This window comes from Schistocerca americana, chromosome 2, assembly GCF_021461395.2.
Source record: "Schistocerca americana isolate TAMUIC-IGC-003095 chromosome 2, iqSchAmer2.1, whole genome shotgun sequence".
Classification (NCBI taxonomy): domain Eukaryota; kingdom Metazoa; phylum Arthropoda; class Insecta; order Orthoptera; family Acrididae; genus Schistocerca; species Schistocerca americana.
In genome coordinates, this window is record NC_060120.1 from 1,022,850,485 (window position 1) to 1,022,864,390 (window position 13,906).

A 13,906-nucleotide genomic window follows, 5' to 3' on the forward strand; every position below is an offset into this window, starting at 1 on the left:
TTTTCGGGGTGCACTCAGCCTCCTGATGCCAATTGAGGAGCTACTCGACCGAATAGTAGCGGCTTCGGTCAAGAATACCATCATAACGACCGGGAGAGCGGGGTGCTGACCCCACGCCCCTCCTACATTTACATCTACATCTACATCTACATTTATACTCCGCAAGCCACCCAACGGTGTGTGGCGGAGGGCACTTTACGTGCCACTGTCATTACCTCCCTTTCCTGTTCCAGTCGCGTATGGTTCGCGGGAAGAACGACTGTCTGAAAGCCTCCATGCGCGCTCTAATCTCTCTAATTTTACATTCGTGATCTCCTCGGGAGGTATAAGTAGGGGGAAGCAATATATTCGATACCTCATCCAGAAACGCACCCTCTCGAAACCTGGCGAGCAAGCTACACCGCGATGCAGAGCGCCTCTCTTGCAGAGTCTGCCACTTGAGTTTATTAAACATCTCCCTAACGCCATCACGGTTACCAAATAACCCTGTGACGAAACGCGCCGCTCTTCTTTGGATCTTCTCTATCTCCTCCGTCAAACCGATCTGGTACGGATCCCACACTGATGAGCAATACTCAGGTATAGGTCGAACGAGTGTTTTGTAAGCCACCTCCTTTGTTGATGGACTACATTTTCTAAGCACTCTCCCAATGAATCTCAACCTGGTACCCGCCTTACCAACAATTAATTTTATATGATCATTCCACTTCAAATCGTTCCGCACGCATACTCCCAGATATTTTACAGAAGTAACGGCTACCAGTGTTTGTTCCGCTATGATATAATCATACAATAAAGGATCCTTCTTTCTATGTATTCGCAATACATTACATTTGTCTATGTTAAGGGTCAGTTGCCACTCCCTGCACCACGTGCCTATCCGCTGCAGATCTTCCTGCATTTCGCTACAATTTTCTAATGCTGCAACTTCTCTGTATACTACAGCATCATCCGCGAAAAGCCGCATGGAATTTCTGCACTATCTACTAGGTCATTTATATATATTGTGAAAAGCAATGGTCCCATAACACTCCCCTGCGGCACGCCAGAGGTTACTTTAACGTCTGTAGACGTCTCTCCATTGATAACAACATGCTGTGTTCTGCTTGCTAAAAACTCTTCAATCCAGCCACACAGCTGGTCTGATATTCCGTAGGCTCTTACTTTGTTTATCAGGTGACAGTGCGGAACTGTATCGAACGCCTTCCGGAAGTCAAGAAAAATAGCATCTACCTGGGAGCCTGTATCTAATATTTTCTGGGTCTCATGAACAAATAAAGCGAGTTGGGTCTCACACGATCGCTGTTTCCGGAATCCATGTTGATTCCTACATAGTAGATTCAGGGTTTCCAAAAACGACATGATACTCGAGCAAAAAACATGTTCTAAAATTCTACAACAGATCGACGTCAGAGATATAGGTCTATAGTTTTGCGCATCTGCTCGACGACCCTTCTTGAAGACTGGGACTATCTGTGCTCTTTTCCAATCATTTGGAACCCTCCGTTCCTCTAGAGACTTGCGGTACACGGCTGTTAGAAGGGGGGCAAGTTCTTTCGCGTACTCTGTGTAGAATCGAATTGGTATCCCGTCAGGTCCAGTGGACTTTCCTCTATTGAGTGATTCCAGTTGCTTTTCTATTCCTTGGACACTTATTTCGATGTCAGCCATTTTTTCGTTTGTGCGAGGATTTAGAGAAGGAACTGCAGTGCGGTCTTCCTCTGTGAAACAGCTTTGGAAAAAGGTGTTTAGTATTTCAGCTTTACTCGTGTCATCCTCTGTTTCAATGCCATCATCATCCCGTAGTGTCTGGATATGCTGTTTCGAGCCACTTACTGATTTAACGTAAGACCAGAACTTCCTAGGATTTTCTGTCAAGTCGGTACATAGAATTTTAATTTCGAATTCACTGAACGCTTCACGCATAGCCCTCCTTACGCTAACTTTGACATCGTTTAGCTTCTGTTTGTCTGAGAGGTTTTGGCTGCGTTTAAACTTGGAGTGGAGCTCTCTTTGCTTTCGCAGTAGTTTCCTAACTTTGTTGTTGTACCACGGTGGGTTTTTCCCGTCCCTCACAGTTTTACTCGGCACGTACCTGTCTAAAACGCATTTTAGGACTGCCTTGAACTTTTTCCATAAACACTCAACATTGTCAGTGTCGGAACAGAAATTTATCCGCATTCTCCACCGAGGATGACACGGCGGTCGGATGGTCCCGGTAGGCCACTCGTGGCCTGAAGACGGAGTGCTAATATTATCTTTAATGCAATTTCAAAAACAATCTTTAATTCCTAGATAGATGGACGACGCCTCTGTTAGTAATGTTATTTCACCCAGTGCAGATGACTTCGTTACGACTATTGAATGTATTTGAACTTTACTAAGACCGTGCACTATTACGCGTACACTACCATTTCTTTATTTGCAGTTTCGTCTGTCTTGAGGTGATAAAAGTTTCTGTCAGGGGAGGTCGTAATCTAGTTGCTGTTTATCCGCATTTCTCAGCTAGACAGTGACAACATTTAACGTCGTTCTCTGCTGATTTATGCGCTAGCAATCAAGTATTTTCCACTTCAGTGTAATCTGTGGTTACGTTCAGTCAACTGAAGTTAAATCACTTTCATTCACATTTCATTTATAGATCATTCATATTTTAAAAAAATGAAACAGTGTTTTGAAAATACTGGATATAATGGTTACTAGTGCAGATACCTTTGATTGAATTTTCTCATAATGAGAGTACTGAAGGGCGATCTGTATGCCAGCGTACCGACAAGCGCGGGCACGAAGATGAAGAACGCGAGAGCTGAGACATGGCGTCAGCCAACAGCGAGCTTACTGGGACCGCACCACGACAGCAGCGGCCTCTACAAGAAGAGAATACAAGTGCCGCTCCTGCTAGCCTCGGCCGGACAGTTGAAGATGCGGGCAGTAATAGTCCGGCACCATCAGATCCGGACTAGAAACCACGGAGTAGGAGGCGCACCATAATAGAGCCGCGATTCTGACTGTTATACTGAGACTTGTGTCTTATGTCAAGTGCTTAGATGGACATTGCATTACAATGAAAGACATTGATTATTTGCATGTTGTCAATCGGTTGCGACACGTTCTTGTAAACCAAAGTTAAGTATTGTCGATCTACTTTACTGTAATAAAAACCATTCATGTGATTTGCTTGAACTGTTGTATAGCTATCCGAGAAAGCAGCATCCTTTAGGCACCCTATAAGAAACGAGTGGCAAGGACCCTTCTATCATTTTTATTTGTTAAAAACTATTCAAAAGCCAAGGCAGCAAAAAATATTTTTTTTTAAATTCAAGACAACCGGTTTCAACAGTATTAACTGTCATCTTCAGGTCTTAATCATCCTTTTGTAGTAAAACACGTTCATTTTACGCTGAGCCTCATGCACAAGATGTCAGGTGGATAATACTCAATACATTATAACGTTTGTCATCTCTGAAATATTTGAAAACACACAGCACCCCGTCGAAAAGGCCATGTCCGTATACATATTGCTCACAGGGGCTTGTCACATGATACAGATACAGTGCACAGTTGCACATCTGTGTACGTATCATATGTACTGCAAAGAGATGTTTAAGACTTGAAGATGACAGCTAACACTGTTGAAACCTGCCGTCTTGAATAAAAAGTATATTTGAAGCTACCTTGGCTTTTGAGAGGCTTTTAGCAGATATTTTTATTGGTGACTGAGATCAATGTCCTGGACAACATTGCATCAGTATTTAATTCATTTGCAGACTAATGCGAGGGTGATTCAAACGAAAAACTTAAATATTTTTTTTAAATATTATTTATTGTGCAGAAGAGGTACAAAGCTGTATCACTTTTCAACATATTCTCCCCCAAGCTCAATGCAAGTCGTCCAGTGCTTACGAAGTGCATAAATTCCTTTAGAAAAAAATTCTTCTGGTAGTCCGCGCAACCACTCATGCACCACGTGGCGTACCTCTTCATCAGAACGGAACTTCTTTCCTCCCGTTGCTTCTTTGAGTGGTCTAAACATATGGAATTCACTTGGGGAAAGGTCTGGTGAGTATGGTGGATGAGGAAGACACTCAAAATGCAAGTCTGTGATTGTTGCAACCGTTGTACGTGCAGTGTGGGGCCTTGGATTGTCATGTTGCAAAAGGACACCTGCTGATAGCAATCCACGTCGCTTTGATTTGATTGCAGGCCGCAGATGATTTTGTAGGAGATCTGTGTATGATGCACTGGTGACAGTGGTCGCTCTAGGCATGCAATGCTCCAAAATGACTCCTATTTCGTCCCAAAAGAGTGTCAGCATAACCTTCCGTGCTGATGGTCCTGTCATAATCTTACTTGGTTTTGGTGATGAGGTATGACGCCATTCCTTGCTCGCTCTCTTCGTTTCCTGTTGCTGAAAGTGAACCAGGTTTCGTCCCCAGTAACGATTCTTGCAAGGAAGCCATCAGCTTCTCGCTCAAAGCGCCGAAGAAGTTCATGACAAGCATCAACACGTCGTTCTCTCATTTCAGGAGTCGGCTGACGTGGCACCCATCTTGCAGACGCTTTGTGAAACTGGAACACATCATGCACAATGTGGTGTGCTGACCCATGACTGATCTGTAAACATGCTGCACTGTCATTCAGTGTCACTCGTCGGTTTTTCTTCACTATGCCTTCAACTGGTGCAATGTTCTGTGGAGTCAGAACTCGTTGTGCCTGACCTGGACGAGGAGCATCTTCCACTGAAGTCACACCATTTGCGAACTTCCTACTCCATTCGTAGAGTTGCTGCAGTGACAAACATGCATCACCGTACCGAACCTTCATTCGTCGATGAATTTCAAAAGGTTTCACAACTTCACTACGCATAAACCAAATAACAGAACGCTGTTCTTCCCCGGTGCAAGTCGTAACTGGGGCGGCCATGTTTATACTGATACTGCGACGGTATGTGTGCATGTGCACTATGCTGCCACTTGCAGGCCATTCTGCACGCTGTTTGTAGCATGCTTACAAACTTACAGGATAACGGCGCGAAATTTCCATTTGTTATTACAAATTTAAGGTTTTCATTTGACTCACCCTCGTAATTATAGCTATGATATTTTAGGTTGGTTGGTACCTTCAAGTAGACGTAGCAAGGAAAGCTATTAATCCTCATTTTCCCCTGGGCAGCGGGTCACATGTTGAAGTGTGGACGCATGGGCACAAAATGGTTAGCATACACTGACATGTGTAGTCACATTAGTAGTACAGTTACGACTATAGGCAAAACATTACATAGTGGAAGCTATTTGATGTGTTTGTGGGAAGACTGTTTGACGCAGAGAGAAAACAACCAACATACTGATGTGTGTACATATTTAGGTATCACATAAAAACATATTTGCACTGATACCCTTCAGACCCCGTATATCTTGGCGAACTGTTTTAAAACCACTTTTTGTACAACTTTCATTTGAAATACTTCTTTCAGCTTATGCAGTCAGTTAATTATTACTTCCTCAGAAAGATAAATTTCTTCTGTTGACACTTTAGGATGTATTGATAACTCAATGAATTATTTATTATTATTACAATAACTCTAAGTTGGTTTAATCACCAGCACAGAATACAGTGTCATACAGTGTGTTTGCGAAATTCAAGTGGTGTAATAACAAAATAGCTGACCTGACCATGATGAGAACAAAAACTGGCTTCAACGTTGATACACAATCGTTCATACATTTTATTAATTTCGTTTCATGGTACAAATAACGTTGCAGGAGATGTAGCACAGCTTAGAGCCTTTTCTTGTGATGAACGGCCGTCGACCAAGTGAAAGCTGAATGCAGCGTCGTAAATTTCCGAGTCCACATGTCAATCAATCTACAAGACGTCCATGCAAGAAAAGAAAACAACAAAAAACCTTTGTAGTTTCACTTTAATCAACCCTTCTTCTTTCAGTAAATCTGTTGTCACACAGGCATCAACTCGACGTCCTCCATATCTCTTTGTCCTGGACGTCCTCCTTCATTTGCTTGTAACTTCTTCCTCTCTTCATATCTGTTGACATTCCAAACCATTTTCTCCCTCTCCCTCTTTTTAGTTCTACTTTTTTCCTTCATAATTCTCCGCAGTAGACAATTCCCACGTAATATATCTCTCATCAAACAAATTTTCCTCTTCTTTATCATCTTCATGAAGTACCTCTCCTCTCGTACCCTGCTCAGCACCTACTCCTTTCTCATTCTGTCGATCGATTTCGTTTTCTTCTTTCTTCTCTATAACAACATTTCAAAACTTTCTACATATTTTTGTTCTTTCTATCTCACTGTCCACATTTCAGAACCATAAAACATCACACTCCACACAAAATATTTGGCGAACCTCTTCCTAAGTCTAATAGGCATGCTTCCGGCTGTCAGCAAACCCTTAACTCTCCCGAAAACTCTCTTTCCCATGGAGATTCTGCGTTTCATTTCCTCTGGACAACTTCTGCTGGAAGTTATCAAGCTTCCCAAATATTATAATGACTGAACCTGTTCTAATAGCATTTCTTGAAGTGATATAGTAATTGAGTCGCCTTCCTTTCCGATTCTCATCACATTCTTCAAAACACTTACAATACTCCCCGTCATTACCTGGAGCTCTTCCTCCGTTCCTGCTAGCACAGTCATATTGCCAGTGTACTTCGTGGTTTTAATTCTTTCTTGTCCCAGTGCAAATCCTTTTGTTTTTTCAGGAAACATATTGAAAAGTAATTATTTTTGAATAGATTGTGCGAGTAAACAGTGATCAACGTTGTTACAAATATTTACTATCAAAAACAGTCTTGATCACAATTTATTTATCTCTTCCAATCCTACCTCTATCTACTTCTACTCGAACTAACATTTTTTGTCCTGTATAGAGTTGCTTTATCAACCCTTTATCTTTCCAATCTATACCTGTATTTTTCAAAATCTTCAATAGCACATAACGGTCGCCCAGTCAAGTATTTTTTTCCCTGTCGGCGAACCAAACACATGTTTGTCTGTTCCCTTCCAAAAACATTTCTGCCATATCGACGAACTGAAGGCTAGGATACAAGCTGCTGTGGGTACTGTGACAGAACACATGTTACGAAACACCTGGCGGGAACTGGAATACCGCCTCGACATTCTCCTAGGTACCAAGGAAGCACACGTTGAGACTTATTAACGTAAGTGGTCATAAAAAATTAGTATCACTAACCTATGTAACCGCATCAAATGTAACTTATTATGTCAAACGGTTATTCTGTAATAAATTTTTATAATCAGGGCAAGACTTTGTGCTCACCCTGTACTTTAATCATGGCGGTACGCGAACGGTTTACAGACTTCGCCGCTTCGGAAATATTTCCATTCTTCGCCCAAAAGCCAGTGATCACGCCGTTTTGACCGTCAGATAAATCGCTCCGTTTCCACATTACGAGAACGACTGCACTGTTTTCCACATTCCCTGAACATGCTTTATACACATTCCCCTCCCCCGCTATTGGTGCTGCCGTTTACCTCATGTGAGTGGTTATTGCACGTTGACATCGAACATAGGCAGCAGTCACATTAAAGTGACTGGACTGTACAAATTCGACCTGATCTCCTCGTACATTCTCCTCTAGCTTCTTTTCTATTCGTGTCAGCACTGTTGTGGTCACAACCTTGGTAAAATGGCGTATAAAACTAATTATTCTATAATCTTTACATTGACTGGTGTTGCATTTCTTTGGTAATTCAACCACTGTGGTCTTAAGGAGATCTTCGGGCCCAATACCAATGTTATATATTTTGTTGACCAGGTTTGTAATTGCAATCATTTCCTAAGGCCTTCAGAGCCTCAGACGGAGTTTAATTACAACCCATCGCTTTCTTTTTCTTAAGATCTGTGACATTACAGCCTTTATCACTGCGATTTTTAACATGTAAAAGTTTTTTTTCTGTTTTCGCGTCATATTAACATATACCAATGAATGTTGTAACCAGATATCTTTGCCGCGCTCCTGAAAAGCGCAGAATATCACGATAGCTATAAACTGTTATACGCTGCTATCGATCAGTAAAAAAAAAAAAAAAACGATGCACGTATGTTTAAAAATAACAATTGCCAATATTTACTTCTGCAGGGAGCCGCGCCGCTCTCTAGCTGTTCTTCTGTGAATGTGTTGCGAGTCGGACGCAAAAGTATTGTGCTCCATACTGATATAATCATTTTATTGTAAATTTAAGAGTTTAAGTGATTAAAAATATATGTAGCCACAAACAAGCGAGAATGTGTATCATGAAAATTCGCTCCACCGCCACAATGGGTGGCCATGTTAATGTAAGTTTCCGTTTCATAATATAATACTTGAAGCTTTGAAGTTTATTTAATTTCAAAGAAAATCTCTCAACCTTATTTTCATTAATTATACTTGTGATAATCTTTCCTGTTTAAAAGATTTATGCAGCTTATGATCCAGCGTGTGTTCTGTCGGAACAGGAGGCTGTCGTGACGACATCGTTATAGTATTTATTCCAAGTTCTTTCAGTTCCGTTTATACGTTCGTACAAATCCAATTAGTTGGTCCCTTAGGTTTCTTTCATGTAACTTCCGTCTGTTTTCTCCGCGCGATCTTCCTCCGAAAAAAATTTCTGTTCATTTTTTTTTAGTAATTTTCGATATCGCGAATGAGAAAAGACAGCCGCCTCCTGCTCCGAACGGAACACCACGAGTCTTCTAACGTCGGAGAGTACCGCACGAATTTTCCGCTAAAAGGTAATAGAATTTCTAAAAGCTGGATCAATTACACATGTTGCTGCTGTTCTGCGACAAATCTGGTGTGATTAATAGTAATTTATTCTGTCACGACAAAAAGAACCAATTTTATTTTTACCAAAGCAACAAAGCTTTCAATTAAATTACTAAAAAAAAAAAAAATCATACCAGAGATCCTGAATCGCTTCTCCACCTCACGTTTTTCTGTTACTGGTCCTAAGGGATTTAAACAATTACCAGTGTGGAAAACCATTAATATTAACATACAATAAACTATGTGGTGCACTTTATCGTGTATCGTCTACGCAGCCAATTCTTCAGTAGTACAGCAAAAAATCTGAGTCACTACTAGTTATAAATACTAACGTAGAATATGTGGATATGTCATAATCACGGTTGTGTGGATCCTTAATAGTGACGATACAAGCAACCCCAGTCACAGTAGTAGAGATGCCACTCGCAGGTCCTTCGATCAGCATGCAAATTGAGAGAGGAAGTAGCCATAGCAGTAATACGGCGTGTTCAAAAAGTCTCTCCGCAGTGCCGTATGATTGTTAGCCGCGAGTGCCGTATGCCGCAGTGAATACACCGAAATGAAACTCATTGAAATACAAGTTATTGATTTATTGAATATTCAGTTTCACTTACAGATTTTTACATTAAATGTTGAAAGTGTCCCCTATGTTGTTGAATACACAATTCAATTCGTCTTACCATCTTTCCAAATACAAGCTGTAACATTTCTTCTGTGACAGAAGCAGTGAAAGTGGATATTGCAGTTTTCAATTTATCGATAGTTTTGGGACGGTTTTTATAGACAGTTGCTTTCGCTGCACCCCAGAAGAAAAAGTCAAGTAGTGTTAGGTCAGGCGATCGTAGAGGCCAAAGTCCCTGTAAAATTATGCGATCACCAAAAACATCAGCAAACAGTGACATTGAAACGCGAACTGTATGCGCGGTTACACCATCTTGTTGAAAATAGCCGTTCAGTATTTCACTTAACACAAGTTACCCTATGAATGGGTACAGAATATCACTGCGTTTATTGTTTCGTTGAAAAATATCGGACCCACAATCCGACGTCTGGAAAATGCAATCTAAAACTTCTATTTTCACAGAATGAAGTGGGTCCTCATGAATACACAATGGATTTGCAGTATTCCACATACGAGGATTTTGCGAGTTCATGTACTCGGATAAATGAAACCACACCTCATCAGTGAAAAAAGGTTTCATTAAGAATATCCCTTCCATTTGTTGAACGAAATTTTTGAACCATTGACAATAATGCAGTCTCTTGCCATGATCAGAATTTTTCAGTTCTTGCACGACTGTGACTTTGTATGGGAAAAGTTCTACTTTTTTCCTTACAGCTGTGTGGACCGTTCCGACATGAATATCGATTTCTTGGGCAAGTTTTCTTACTGACGTGTTCGGCCTCATGGACATTTCATTGGAAATATCGAGTAGTTCATCCTCAGACAAAACGCTAGGTCGACCACTTCTCAGTGCATCTGTCACTCAATCCGAACTTCGAAATTTATTAATCAAATCTCGCACAGTATCGCGATGTGGGAGTGTTGTCTACAGGGAAACTGAATGAAATGTTTGACGAACTGAAACTGTGTATTTGCCGCCATCTTTGAACACTTGTTCGACTAAAAACACACGTTCTTCAATGCTTAGCATGTCAGCAGTGACAAAAACGAAACAAACGAACAAAGGAACTAAACTTAAACGTTCACGTAAACACGTAACGACACACACCAACGATGCTACAGACGCTGGCTGAGATAAACGAAACAGTGGGATTTGGGAGAGTCCTCTTGAAGGGAAGTAACCCAGGCAGGAGAACAATCATACGGCACTGCGGAGAGGCTTTTTGAACAACCCGTAGTGACTATGGTGTGAGAAAATGCTCTCAGTCTTCTTGGCACGTCAGTAGACGTTACTCCTGATGAAGGTGATTACGGGTAATAACAAGAAGCTCGATTTTCTACCCCAGTTTAATACCGCAAGAAGATCGAGAACATTTTTCACGAAGATAACATCAAAGGGAACTTTGCTCCCATACTTCCACTGTATCGAATTTACTTCTGTTGAAACATTTGGCCCAGCAGTAAGCAAAGCTAATGTTAGATCGTTACATGAACATTCAGGTTATGGTGCAAGGTTGCATACGAGAGTGTTTGTCGAAATGTGTGGCAAACATGGAAGCTAAGTTCACGTAATTTTTCCCTGTCAGTCGTATGAATTGCTATGACTGTGGAGTTTATTTACATTGCCTAGAAAAATCTAAACACAGTTCAGCAAGTCATCACCGTTGAATGATGTGGTATCTTCAGTTTGAGGAAAGTAAGGAAATCAAAGCAACAGTAAGAAAGATGGGGAAGATGCGTGAAGAAGTAGCACGCTACAAAATAGGCAGATAAATATCACATGTGTGTTTCACTATTAAACTATTAGTTGAGATTAATCATCCAAAGTAATGCTGCACATACTGACTTCCAATTCACCTGGGAAGTTGCAACTAGTATCTAATGTTGCAATCTGGTTCCTAATTTTCAGTGTTGCAGGACACACACTGCAGCTTACAGATGGTAAAGCGATGTATGCTGCCAGCAAGCACGCCGTAAAAGTCCTGCTCGAAGGGCTGAGAAAGGATCTCGTGAGCAAGGGTAGCAAGATACGAGTTGGGGTAAGTTATCCATTATGTGTGGCACATGCCTAGCAGGTCTATATCAGTCGTTTTCATGTCAATTATATTTCCATATCACTACTGTTACGAGTACTTTTATCGTTTTCTGTTTTTCTGACACAACTTGTTTTTCACATATTCATATTCCAGCCATCCTTAGTAATGTAGCATATAACTATCTCCTAAAAGTACGCTGGTTCTCATAAAACAAGGAAAACTCAGATTACAATCAAAAAACTAAAATGTCGTATAGAACGTACTTTTCGAAAGTATAAGACACTTGACACAAGGTTAATTGTACAAGGAAACACAGTTCTGAATGAAGGATGAGTGTAGTATGCTGTTTATGTTCACCACATAAAAAATAGAGCAGTTTGTTTCAAATACGTCATATTAACTGTTAATTTTTTGACATAAGCTGCTTGTAGGCAGTAGTTTATTTGACGGGACTAGTCTCAGGCGTTGCCCACCATCGAGGCTCTCTCTACTACACAAAAGACACATATTTCTTATAATGCGTTACTTATGGTTTGCATAGTAGTGTTTTATGCACATGTGACTTTTCAGTTCTTTGTAAAGTGATTTCCAGTATGGTAATGCACTCTAGCGTATGCCAATAACAGTATTTAGTAGTATCCATGTAACAACGCATTTTGGGATTTGTATGTAAATATATGTAATCAGCATAAGGTTTTTTTACTAATATATACAGAATTATCATTGGTAACTGCTGTAAACGCGAAAATGATTTTGTTATACATAATAGAATATATAACACCACTTCTAATTTGTATTAGCTTTTTTTAGAAGAACAAACACGTGTGTTATCATTAAAGAAACTAGTTCTGTTAAATAAACTGCTACCAACAAACAACTTATGTTCAAAATGGTTCAAATGGCTCTGAGCACTATGGGACTTAACACCTATGGTCATCAGTCCCCTAGAACTTAGAACTACTTAAACCTAACTAACCGAAGGACATCACACAACACCCAGCCATCACGAGGCAGAGAAAATCCCTGACCCCGCCGGGAATCGAACCCGGGAACCCGGGCGTGGGAAGCGAGAACGCTACCGCACGACCACGAGATGCGGGCAACAACTTATGTCAAACAATTAATGATTAATATGATTTATTTAAACTTTCCACAAGCTGCAGAGCACCTTATGCACTAGACATTCTAGATAGTTTACTGCAAGTAAAATAACACTCTTGCGGATTTTTGCAACCCTCAGCAAATGAACTACACATACAACGAACTGTGGTGTCATTTATCATTGCTGTGTGCTCCATGTGACGTGACTGCCATTCATCTTACAAAGCTAGCCTCTGCATGACCATTCCAAAGTTGTTCTATGTGATTGAATTGTGCGACTGAAGTTTTCACGTCATGTAATGAATTTATTGTGCAGCACAGGATTTTCGTGGGAACTGTGTTAGGCTGGATGCTGTGTAACCATGGGTTTTTGAATAAATGTTTTATTATGACAATAACAATTTACGATGCAGAGTATATGCATAAATAAGGAAGTTGATATTTGCACCCCGGCTACGAGTCAATAGCTGCAAATGGCACAATACTTACGAAAAGTAATTTTCCCACAGTAATAAAATAATAACAGTTTAAAAGAGGTACTAAATACATACAGCAGCAGTTAAGATACATGTATACGTATCAGCTCCAACCAACAGAAAGTAGCTTTGCAGGGGCTACAGAAATATTCTTGCACAACAACGCTAGTTTAGGAAAATTTACAACAAAACCCAACTACAACCCTCGCCTTAAAATCACTCAGAGCGACAACACATATGAATAGCACATTGCACACTTACAGAATAAGCCAACGCACAGTCAAGCTTAAAATGGTGCTAGAAACACCGTTTGCTATCCCAGTTAAATGTCAAAATGACAGCTGGCCACATCGTGTGTTAGCTGCTGCAGTCTCCATGCTCTCCTTCTTCCACCAGTCTCTCTGACTCCACGGCACTGCCTGTTTCTCCAGGGTCCGTCTTGTTTGCTAGCGTAAATTCACTGTCACTCGACTCCACTGTAGTGCCCACAATTACAGGGTGTTTCAAAAATGACTGGTATATTTGAAATGGCAATAAAAACTAAACGAGCAGCGATAGAAATACACCGTTTGTTGCAATATGCTTGGGACAACAGTACATTTTCAGGCGGACAAACTTTCGAAATTACAGTAGTTACAATTTTCAACAACAGATGGCGCTGCAAGTGATGTGAAAGATATAGAAGACAATGCAGTCTGTGGGTGCGCCATTCTGTACGTCGTCTTTCTGCTGTAAGCGTGTGCTGTTCACAACGTGCAAGTGTGCTGTAGACAACGTGGTTTATTCCTTAGAACAGAGGATTTTTCTGGTGTTGGAATTCCACCGCCTAGAACACAGTGTTGTTGCAACAAGACGAAGTTTATTGTAACCAAACGACCGA

The 13,906-nt window shown here is 40.8% G+C and overlaps 1 protein-coding gene across 1 annotated transcript in view; it reads left to right on the forward strand.

Annotated features, from left to right (window-relative positions):
* LOC124594640 (dehydrogenase/reductase SDR family member 11-like) overlaps positions 1-13,906 on the forward strand; it is a 91,623-nt gene that overhangs the window by 66,304 nt on the left and 11,413 nt on the right. The window contains exon 4 of the mRNA XM_047133008.1: positions 11,323-11,452. Within this exon, the coding sequence (XP_046988964.1) occupies positions 11,323-11,452 (130 nt within the window). The remainder of the gene's footprint in view (positions 1-11,322; positions 11,453-13,906) is intronic.